A 12,580-nucleotide genomic window follows, 5' to 3' on the forward strand; every position below is an offset into this window, starting at 1 on the left:
TTAACAGGAAATGTAGGCGAACAGCAGTGAGTCAATATTATGAATAGTGAATATTTCAAAGTGTACTGTAAAATACAGTTTCTATTCAGCTCCAAGGACACAAACTGCATCATCAGATGGCAACAAGAACAGTTTGTCTAAGATCAGAAATGCACTAATACATTATTGGACAGTCTACTCAGATGACAAGTGTTTATCACACCAACGGTAATATTTTACAATTCAGCATTCAATCACAACTTGCAGTTATCAGTTACCTTGGAATCGCATGTCTCTGTGACTTTCGATTCCTCTAATCAATGCTTTCCGACAGCCCTGCTTGGCTGAATAAAAGAGCTAACAGCTAACGGTGACAGAAGTTTCAACACAATTTCTTGGCCAGGAGCTGTAAAACAATGTGAAATAGTTTCTTTCAGCCAAATTTTCTACCATTTATAGATGTTGTCCAGACCAGAAATATGAGCCATCAAGCAGATTTTTGTGTTTATGCTGCAGATTTACATAACCTGAAAAAGTAAGCATATGTTCGCTTTCAGCCTTGGTGTAAATATAGCAGAGCATTGGACTATGAACAGGCATATAAAGAAAATCCCATCACTGTAGAGCTGAAACAACAGCGTTCCACAAATACCTCAGGTGCTTGTTTGGATTTGCTTTCATATCATTTCCCTACGCTGCTGGTACAACCAGAGTAATTTAATTATGACATGAAATACAGAAAAAGCGTTCGCTAATCACAATAATTTGCTGTGATGACCTGCAACTGGGGACATAAAACAAAGCTGATTTGAAAAGCAAAGTAAATAAGTTCTGTGATAGAGAAAAGCGACACAATGGAGCCGTTGGGATGGAGTGAGACAGATGTTTCCCAGCATGCTCAAACAGCCGCAGAGTGAGATGTATGTAGATCTCTCTTTCTCTCGCTCTCCCTCTATGCTGTTCCTTAGTAATTCTGCCTGGGTGTTCAGTCACTTCTTAATGAATTATAAGTTAGCTGGCCCTTTGACAGTTCAGTAATTGTATAGTTATTGAATCTCCTCCTGATGTACTTTCTATTTTTTTAACAATTGACCAAAGTTAGAGACCTAATTCATAACAACTTCACAAAATTGCTAATGATTGTGGACAGTAATGATCTGTTTTAACCCTGAACTGCATTGGGATTGAGAGTCATTCCTTCCTACCAGGGGGCTTTACTGACTGTACCTAAAGCTACTAATAAATAAATAGGTTGTAAATTGTTCAGAACTTACATGCGCGTCAGGCCAAAGTCATAACAAATCACCTCAGGGTCAAAAATTGGTCTATCTGCCAATGGCAGGTAAACAGAAAAAAATGTATAGGCCAAACATTTTTTAACTGCCCATAAAACTGCATCAGATGCAATTAAAAACAACAATAAAAACAACAAGCGGGTTCTATTTGTCTAGTAGCAGCTCATTGTATTGGCATTGCTGTCATGCAAAAAACAAACTCATCTCTCCTCACCCCCTTGTCTACTCCGGCAATGAGCTGCCACATACTTGCATTCTCTGCAGTTCGCGTGAAATTTTCTATGGTACCCACTGAACAGAGCCTGAACGCATCATAATGTAACGGACTCTTGTCGATTTAAACTCGGATTAGTTGTTTACAATGTAACACTATCAGAGATCTGCAACTAGTAAAGCATAAATTAAGACAAAACATTTAATTTCACACCGTGATGGTTAACGTTAGACTGGGGGGGGATCCATACCGATAGGTATCAACATAGGTGTCTTGTAATCTATTGCGTCTTCTGCCTCGTTTCCAAATGCTCATTCTCTTCTTCACATTTCTATCACGACCTCTGCTCTGGAGTGTGAATAATTAATGGTCCTTATAATGTTTTCCTCAGCGAGCACATATCCATCATTGAACCTGTACACACAATGAGTATCTTTGCTTGGTGTGTGTGTGTGTGCGCGGCGAGATGAATCTTTGGCCGGTCTTTCCTCGAGCGCCCAGCCTAGAAAAGATACAGAGAGAGGTCTCACAGTTGTTTGGCCTGTGCAAACGGTCTATGAGTTAATGAGGTCGATGTGGGGAGGCAGGTGCAGTTTGGATAGGCTACTTGAAGAGAATACTGAGTATTTTCAGTTTTCTATTTTTTTTTCTCTCTCTCTCTCTCTCGTCTCTGTTGACCAAATCCAGACTAGCTCTCGCCCAGCAAACCTGCTCATGAAAAATGTACAATTCAGAACCTGAGGCATCTGTCGTGATTGAATAAGAAATGAGTGGAACTCGTGCAGAAATAAGATGTTGCTGAAGTTTGTTAACCGTTTTTGTTTTGATTTTCTTAAATTGCTATGTCGAATGTTTCAGGGAATGCTCTTCTGGCGTTTGGAAGTGAATCAGACCAGCAGCCAACTGTCAGCCAGTCCAGTACACCCAGCTCCAGCCACAGCAGCAGAGAAAACAGGAGCACTGCATCTCCACCAGACACCATAGAAACTATGAGGAACATTCTGGATGCAATAATACCAACACAGGTTTGCAGTTTTTATTGTCACTATGGTTGGATTTCTTCTATGTTTTTTTTTTTCATTCATTCTCTGTGTTTCTAATAGTGGCATGAACTGTTGTCTGCCATCCGATCTTTTTCATACTACCACTTGACTGACTGTTTAACTTCCAACTCACATTTGAAAACAACGATATAGCTGAAGAGAAAGACGCACACAGATAAAAATATCTATTGACGGGAGATGCATATGTGACGCAAAAGTGACCACAATGTGTAGGCAGTGAGCACTACCTAACACAAGGCCATGCTGAGATCAACAAATTAGACTGGTGGTAACATGGCAAATCAAATGAGGAATGATGTTTTACTCTCTTTGAGGAAACCTGCAACCCTGAGGTCAGGAGCATTATTCCAAATGAATCATGCCGTGGGTGCAACATTACCCTCTGTCCACAGGTATATGCTGCAGAAAGAAAAACAGTGACTAAGTGACGATGAATAGTTCAAAGCTTCACTCTTATTCAAAAAAACATAAAAAACATAATCTGATTACTTTATATTTGTGTGTATGCATGTACACATAATCAGTGTATAACTGGAAGTACTTTATTTCTCTACAAGTTCCCATAAAACGGTTACGTTAATTAAATAAGAAAATAATCTTTACTTTTTGTATTTGTCAAGTATTAAATGATCACAGGATTATACAATAGGCTATTTATTAAAACATGCTATATAGTGATACATATCAGTCTCGAGATATGAATGACGTAAATCAGGATAAAAGAGTTTGTCCACATCGTATAGTGGAACAGTAGCGTTCATCCATGGCACTGTAAAGACCACCTATATACGTATATTTGAAGCTGGGAAAAAATAGCAAGCAATAATTCTTCAAAGTCCAATGTATAGCACTGTTTCTCGGCCAGGACATGGCAAGAATTTATGGCTATGGTCGTCTAATCTCACACAGTGACCGTCTCATAAAACAACAACATTGTGCAGTCAGACTGTTACCGTTGCCCTGTTTTTAATCCCAACCTTCAGAGCTGAAATTTCCACAATGAGTTATGATAATCCCTCGGAACTCAAAAGGTCTGTTTGAAACACAGCACATAAAATGATGTCTTTCTGTCCTACCAGGCCCTGGGAAATGAATTACTAGTGGGCCAGTCCACCCTGTCATCCAACAGCCTCTCAAACTCTGCTTCACCTACCAGCTCATTGCTTCAAGCTGCCTTCAGCCTTCTGTTGCTGCTCCTTCATCTGCTCAACAATGGACACTAAAGACTGCAGGGGAGCGTGCTGAGGACCTTCCTAGTACCAAGCAGATGGGAGGACCAGTCGGTTCAGAGGGAAAATCGGACCGTGCGGCGTTACTGCTCCAACTAAACCTGTACAGCAATTTTGTTTCTCTATTTTTGTGTCCCAAGTGGTCCAGTTCCACCTGCCAGTGTTCTCACTCAGACTGTGGGAGACCTCTGCAGACCGAGGCCAGTCTGTACATTTGTACATTGTCGATCAAATCAAGCCGAAATGAAGTCAGAGTGTCGCTTTTGTGGAATAACGCAGCTCTAAGCTATCCAACTGTATCCATTTTCAAGAGTTATTATGAAAATATACTGTAGATATGTATGATACAACAAGACATGAAGTTTGTCAGTAACCTTGAAGATTTGTACTGTCAACAGAAGCTCGTATTTGAAATGGTGTAAGGGAAATTGCTCGGAGTAAACCAATGAACTGTGTGTCTTCTCTGTTCTCAGCACACACAATGATTGGAAAGCTCCTTGAGTATATGGGCTTCAATGCCACTCTCTTCAAGTGACCAAAAGAGAAACATTATTTCTGATGAATACAGGAATTATGGAGAGACAGAATGGACAGAATAGAGCTCCTTTTGCTCAGACATCCAGGACAAATACTATGATTCTTACGTGTCCAGCAGCACTATCTAGAAATCATGTGGCAATCAGAGTACACATGATAAACCTCGACATTATTTTGTCCTCTCCATCAAGACAGTTGACCTTTGTCAAACTCTGTCACACCACTTTATCGGTTATTGCTAAAGCTACAGTAGGCATTCATGGAAATAGTCCTGGATCTCTTATCAGCAAATACGAGCTCTTGGACTGGAAAGGAAATAATCAGAAAAGCAGTAACTTTCTTACCTGTAGCTGCTGTACTATGTGTTTGTGAGCGTAATACCCTTTTATTTCTCGCTGTGTCCGTGAACATTGCTGCGGGGGCTCTGAGTGTTTGTGCCAGAGAGGGAAGTGAATGATTTGACTTGTTTAGCGACGCCAACTCCAGTACGGAGCCCGTTTGAAACGAGACAGTTATGAATGATTCAATATTTTCTGTTGTTGGAACGTGCCAGTGAATTCTGAACAGGACCAGAGGTGCTGCAAATAAAAGTTCTCAGATCATTATGTTTACACATTAGCATCATTCAATCTCTTTTCTTAACAAATGCTTTGTTTGGTGCGGATGAAGTACGTCGTCTGAGGAGACGGAAGGAACACAACCGCAATACATGTTTACCTAAACTAACACTCGCATGACTTCAGCAGTAGCCTGTAGTGCGTTATTTTAAATGAGAATATAACTGGATTTACAGCACAATCCAGCCATTTATGACTGAAAATCTTCTCTCAAACTGATCTGTCTCACTAAAAGCTCATCAACCGCTTCACTTCAGAACTACTGAACTTATATCTTGCTTTTCTGGACCTCAAATTAAATTGTTTAAGGCCAATAGAAACAAATGTAGACCCTTAAAGCCGTACAGCATAATACCTTACGAATAACGTGTGTGATCGCATTTTAATTTCTCCCGTATTTGACAACTTCCACTATTTGTATCATTACTTACTCTGCAGCACAGGCAGGCAGCAAAAACTATACTGGAATTATGGACAGGAGTAGCACCACGACTGTCAGTTTCACTTGTTTCTACTTCCACCCAGCAGGTAAAATGGTGACTTAAAGTGGCTAATTTCTGCTGACAATAACCTTTAACCCTCCACTGTTTCATTGTTTACATTTTGCCTTTTGTTTGCTGGAAACAAACAATTAACGGCACTCTAGTCTGGATAATTAAAGCCTGATTGTAACACAGGATGATGTAATTATCTTCTTGTTAGTGTTGTTAAATGTGAATGTAAATGTTAGAAAACTAACAGCGCTGTCAAGGATCATGACTGTGTGTCAGCTGGGAAAAGAAAGAAATACTGCAAGCAAACCAATGAACAATTGTAAAAATGAAAATTGAAAGACAAACCTTTTTTGTAAAAAACAACATAGGCTTAAGGGACAATGCAAGTGACAATGCAAACTTTTTACTGCATCCCTTTACAGTTTTGATGTATCATAAACATAATACAATCCGTGTGTTGAGCTAAATGCTAACATCAGCATGACGTTAACCATGTTCACATTTTTAGTTTAACATTTCCTAATTAGCTAAAGAAAAATGAACGTCTGCTACATTATAGCCCTTGCCAAACAGGTTTAAAACACGTAGCTGAAATCAAGCAGTCTGATTGGTTCACAGCCGATATAATACCCACATACCACGGCTAAGACATCTAATTCCTTTGCGCTTTCACAGCTGTTTGACTTTTTTCACAGATCACTGTGGCGGAAAAAAAATCTTTTTAACCTCTCTGTGAGAAATAATCACGATGGAACTTCTTAAAGTATTAAAAACATATTTAATGAACAGACACTTCAATCATAATTCAGCTGAATGGATAGAGCTCTTTCCCCACGGATGGTTCGGAGGTCTAACCCTAATAAAAGATAAAACAGAGTATATATGCGCGTTATCTCGTCTCCTCTCCCTTCACCCTCCCCCTCGCAGATGTTGTTGGCCGCTGCACCCACCAAGGCCAGGTTCCCAGCCTTTCCGTGGGAAGACGGTTAGGGTGGTATAGGCAGGTTTAAGCAATACAAGTTATAACTAAAAGAACCATATGATACATTTCCACAACAATCACAACATTCCATGATCTATTTATTCGCCGTCCCTATGCATATTTATAACACAATATGTAGAATTTGAATACTTTGCACTAAAATGTCAAGATGAGGACCTACATCCATTAAAAACAAAACTAAATACTCATTCAAATTAATTTTCAGCGGTAATAAAGTCATTTGGGGGTTTAGTTACTCTGTATAAAAGCAAAAACTTCTCATAATTATATAGGCACGAGCCAGAAAATGATTGGCTTTTTTGTTTGGGTTCCACAATGGAAACGACTGCCGTCTTGTTTTTGCCCGGGTAGCTAGCATCGCTAAAAAACAAATCATGGGGTGGATAGCTAACTAGCTTTCTCCCGCATAAAAACAATGACAAAAACACAGATAGCTATCTCCCGGCAGTCAACTAGCTAGCGGGAGAAAGCTAGTTAGCTATCTACTGGGAGATTAGTTTTTAGCGATGCTAGCTACCCGGGCAAAAACAAGGTGGCAGGCGTTCAATTTTGAATTTAGTTCCGAAGTCGTGGACCCAACCGCCCACAAAATGGTTCTAAGCCTTTAGACTGTTGTACGCCTTCATCGGTCAAGCCGTGTTGTAGGAGGCAAATTTCCAATTTGCACTGTATATAGGTTCTTCACCTCCTGCCCTCCATCTGAATTGTGCGCGTGATTGCAAACAAGCTATTTATCTTAAGCTGACACACCATAAACTTACTCACTAACTGGGTATTTCATGGTATGGTGCTAGTATGACCTGATATTGCAAGATGTAGGTATTCAAATATTTATGATGGGCTCCAGGGCTCTGTTTCAGATGTAATATGATTTAGTGTGTTTAGGTTCGTCCATGACCTTGTTTGAGGTAAAACGACTGATGTAGCTTTGACGCAAAGATGGCTCACTGCTTATTTAGGTCATCAGTACTAAATGGAGGAATTGGCTGGGCAGGTAAAATATCATGACACAGACAAAAAAAGAGAAATATCATGCTTCTTTCTTTTCTTCATTCCTTTCTAATATGCCTTGTATTTTTCTATAAATTTAATATGTCAGGGACTATCGCTTGGATTTATTCACCCCCATCCCCTTTGCCCTTCCATTCACCGCAGTTTCTACCTAATGGTGGCTTTGAATCCAACACCGATCAATAGCAACAATCAAATGTTGCTCAAGGGTGTAGAAACCTCTTGCCATTTACTACTGGATCATTTTACCCGCAACATAATCAACAAACTTTCACGACTTGTATTTTCACAATGTAGTTCCTGTTTTTTTCCCCCATCTCTTGTGTTAGGTGGAAGAATTGAAATTGATTCCCACTAATTGCTGTAAACACGGCATCAAAGTACAGGCAGGGCTCCTGACATATGTCAACTTAATTGTCTCACTGCTTTCCTCTCAAACATAATGACTTGTTAGTAGCTGCAACATGATTTCACTCCCAATGAAAAAGCATGATTAAAACTCACTGCAATCACAAACAAAAGCTATTCAATGGTCGCTCTTAGAATAAGAAAAGAAATGTACTACGGAAATGAGTAATGGTGATTATTAAATAGCAGAGCAACAAGAGGCTGTTCACTCCAAGTGTTCTGCTGAAGCAAAACAATTGGACATTGCTGCGAGATCTCATATTAGAATGTCAATTTGAATAGTTCTTTCATGTGGAGGATCATGAAGGTCTCCATAAGAAATTAAATACAGCTTGTTTTCAGACCTTTTTTCTGCTTAAGCATACGAACACATAATGGCACATGACAGCTGAAATTAGCTTCAGCCTATTTACGACTTGGCAAAGAGGATGAAATTAATATGAGTAACAATTGTATATAATATTATACGAAACAAGCAGCAGGTTATGAGTGCTGAAAAAAAATAACAATGTGAAAATTGTATTTACATATCTCCCAGAAAGGGGCTTGTGTTCTCAGTTTGGTTTTTAAATCTGTGTATCTCAGTAGTAATAATCTGTCAGACTCCACTGCTGTCCAGCCCTCACAATGAGGCAAATCTAATGCAAAGTCATTATTACACTACAGTGTGACATTTATAATCCAAAATGGATATCTTGGTTTAAATTTAGAGGTGGAAATGGTGCTTTTGTATGTTTTGTGTAAAGCAGACTTCTCTTGGGCTAATGTTTAATCATGACTAGAGATTTTACAAGCAATAACCATAAAACCTCCTCGCTCCGTTAATAGATTCCTCTATTTGTACATGTACAGTAGCACATATTTGAAGAACAAAACTGTGCGTCTTTCAATCTCCACGAAAGTGCCTCCATGAGTTGAAAACAGCGTACACTCCAGATGTACGAGTAAGTTCACGTGTCTGCTCACATCTGTATTTCTATGCAAGTCTGTGTGTTCATGCGTATGTGTGTGAAGCATGTAGGCGTATGTCTCCAGACATCTGTTTGTGTCTGTAATCGGTGTGTCCATGCATATCTGTGTCTTTGTGTGTTTGCATGAATGCACATGCACAAATTTGTCTTGTAAAGGTGATTTTTCTTCTTTCTTTTTTTTTGCCTGCCACCCTACCGTTTGTTTTCTGACCGGAAGAAGACTCGGTGTTCCTACAGTAATACACGCGTGTACATGAGTGTAGAAATGGACAATTGTATGTGAGCATCTAGACTTAAATCTCCCCGTGTATGAATTCTTGTTACAGTTGCCAGCAGCTGTACAGTAAAAAACGCTGTAATGTTCCCCAGCAGGAGAGCGTCAGAGTGGGAGCAGCTGGAGAGTAATGACTGCCCACTATTCACCAATCGTTCACTGGCCTTTACCCCCTATGGACCCCTATGAACGGGGCCTCGTGGGATCTCTCTAGTGGTACTCGAGTTCTTCCTGTGGAGACCTTTTTCAGAGCAAATACCCCTCCCCCAGAGGCACTTCCACAATTATGGTCACAACATTTCATAGTGAGCTAATTTATCGCCTAAAAAGTAGAGAAATGTAACAGTATTCCAGCCCAGCATCCAAAGGGATTACATAACGTGATTCTGACAAGCACTGTCCACTATTCACTCTGCGTCTAGCTCGGTTTTGGCTTCCATTAACTTATGGAGGGAAATATTTCAGACTTTAGCTCCTCCATGTTCACCAGCAGGTCGGTAATTGTGCCCGTCTGCTGTGCTGAGTAGATTACGTATAGTGGGTTTATCAGAGGTTTTTCTGCAGAAAACAGCTGCCTACTGCGACTGGAAACGAGTTTGATCCAATGAGACCAAAGCAGTAAAGTTGCAGTCTGTAAAACCAAACAATGAGCTGAAAGACACTAAAATGTCAGGTGTCAATTCTCCCTACGAGCAACACCGTTCACTTTGCATGTAGTCATTTGGTCAATACAAAAATAAATAAATAAAAAACTTAAACAGAGCAGCTTTAATCATGCCGTAGTGGCCATTTGCGAATATTGTAGAAAGAATGTTTTTAAAAGTTGACATTGAACTACTAACCCTAACCCTAACTATTTTGATAATTGATTAATCTGCCGATTATTACTTTGATTAATTGGATAAAAAAGGCTTAATTTTTTATCTATTTTTTAAATCTCACTTCCAGCATTTTATTAAGAAAATATTACTTCAAATTTGAGTCGGTTGAATGATATTAAAATTCGTTGTCAACTACGTACCTTTGTTTAATAATCTTTTAGTTGTTGCCGCCCTACATTGAACTTTAAAAAACGTCATCACTGAACATAAATCAAGGTTCTGCAGGATTGTCCATTGACAACATTAATATTGTGCTAGCCTTGAAATACTTCAGAAATAAAGTATCCGATATCTGTTCCTATACCTTCAAAGGTGTGAAGATTTGAGAGTTTGCAGCTCTTGATAACAGCCTGAAGTTAAGACGGGGAGCGTGGCAGGTTGTCAATAATATTTTGGTGGAACATAATAACATATAGACTGCAGGCATATATGTGCCTGTACTGTAGACAAGCATCTCGAAATATCAAGAGATAATTGGATTCACACTGACCTCCAGTACAGCACAGTCTCTTCGTTTACTCTGCAATACACTGAATAAAATATATAGTGCTACTTTTATCTGAATATGCAGTTACAGCTCAAACAAAGGCATGGTTTCGTTCTGATATTCTCAATTGTTTGCCTTACGGCAGAAGCGGGAAGTACCCACCCTTTATCCTAGAGCTGGGCAATAAATTGATAATATATTGATATTGTGATATAAGACTTCATATCGTCTTAGATTTTGGATATTGTAATATTGTAATATGGCATAAGTGTTGTCTTTTCCTGGTTTTAAAGGCCACAGTGGAGTAACTGGATGCTATTTTCTGAACTTACAAGTTCTGTCTGTTCTCTTATTTACCTTTACCCACTTAGTCATTATATCCACATTATTGATCAATATTTATGGAAAATCTGTTGAAGCACCAATGTTCAATCCATATCGTAGCAATATCGATATCGAGGTATTTGGTCTAAAACGTCATGATATTTGATTTTCTCCATAGCCCTATCCCATCCCCCCATGAAATAAAATCTAAACCCCTGATAGTGTGATAATACAGTGCAGGGACAAACTACAGATAAGCCAACTGGCAGCTCTGCACTTCTCAACCCTTTTGACATTTCAAAAATGCCATCTCCAATCATCCCTTGGCTTAAATCATGTCCCACCATCATGAAGTCACTGCCGCCCTAAAATCTCTACAGGACAGCTGTTTTACATAAGGGTAGTATTGTGAAAGAATATGTGCAAAGACAGAATATACAGCCACTTCAGTCTGCATTTTAAAAACCACACATTCCTTATCAAAACAATATGAACTTCAAAATAAACTGTTAAAGAAGTGAGGTGGATAAATCCAGTGCAAGTTAAGTATCAGATATGTAAATAATAATCAAAAGATGGAAATAAATAATCCAAAAAGCATCACTGCTTTATATGTAATATAAATATAAATGTTGAGACTTTGAGGCTCATACTTTAAATTACATTTGAGTCATTAAACTGCTGCTTCACAGTGGCTTACAGTGAGTCAGTGTGTGTGCAGCTGGTGACCTCAACTACAGATATTCAGAGCACAAAATGTCAGAAACTCATCGACCTTCTGTTGAGTTGCACCGACAATACTCATCCCATGCCTCAATTATATACTGAGAATGTTTTTTTGCATTTTCTCTTCACTTCCTCGTGCACATATTTCCCTTTGTGACTTAAGTGGATTTAATAATATTCAATCAACCAGGGATCACAGCTTTCACCTGTCGCTGGCAGGCAATATAAGCCGTTCACCGGTGCATGGTTGCTTTAAAGAGCTAGTGCACATTCACCGAGTAAAACGTCCTTTTTAGGATGAACTGGCCAAGCCTTTCAGTACTTACCTTGCAGTTAAGGCAAAGAAAACCAAAACAGGTAGCACTGTTGCAGTTCTTTCCGATTGCTTCCTGTAAGAGCTCAATGTATTCACAGATGGCTCAATCTACAGTTGATATTTCACATTTTCACTCTTTTAAACTGCAATGGAGAATATGGGGAAAGGTTCTATAATTAAAAAAACCTGAGTGAAGTTGAAGCACAATGAAATGAGTTGAATGAAACTCTTCATCCATGGTTATTTCCTTTCTGATGGGATTTAATTGAAGGGTATGATGTTTTCAGTTTGAAAGGAAGCAGAGGCAACAGAAGCTTGGCCTCTGGTGCAATTAACTGGGTGACCTGGTGTTAAACAAAAAAATAAATTAATAAATTACTCACAAAGCCAGCTAGATTCCCAGACTAATATCAATTAAAGGTCGTTATTTCAAAGTTTGTGCAAAGCGTCTGGGATGTGATTAATCATCCAGCATATGGTTTGACCTTACAGTGATACACGTGTTGAAACTGAAGCAGTGATTGGGCCGGTCTGCCGTTTGTGCCGAGCAGATTACGTACAGCGAGTTCATCAGAACTTTTATTGCCGAAAACAGCTTCCTGCGAGTTTGATGAGAGCGCTTTGACTGAACCAAAGTAGGGAAGTTGCAATAATGAGCTAAAATACTCACATTACATGTAAGCAGCTTTAATCATGGTGTTTAATAAATTGACATTGGTGATGCAGCCATGCCCTAAGAAATAAAATGGA

At 39.2% G+C, this 12,580-nt stretch overlaps 1 protein-coding gene across 1 annotated transcript in view; it reads left to right on the forward strand.

Annotated features, from left to right (window-relative positions):
- gfra4b (GDNF family receptor alpha 4b) overlaps positions 1-3,795 on the forward strand; it is a 55,570-nt gene extending 51,775 nt beyond the window's left edge. Inside the window, exons 7-8 of the mRNA XM_076103610.1 lie at positions 2,347-2,513; positions 3,632-3,795. Of these exons, the coding sequence (XP_075959725.1) occupies positions 2,347-2,513; positions 3,632-3,775 (311 nt within the window). The 3' untranslated portion in view covers positions 3,776-3,795. The remainder of the gene's footprint in view (positions 1-2,346; positions 2,514-3,631) is intronic.
- Positions 3,796-12,580: the final 8,785 nt, after the last annotated feature.

Source organism: Anarhichas minor, unplaced genomic scaffold (genome assembly GCF_050575085.1).
Source record: "Anarhichas minor isolate MPS153535 unplaced genomic scaffold, ASM5057508v1 ptg000028l, whole genome shotgun sequence".
NCBI lineage: Eukaryota > Metazoa > Chordata > Actinopteri > Perciformes > Anarhichadidae > Anarhichas > Anarhichas minor.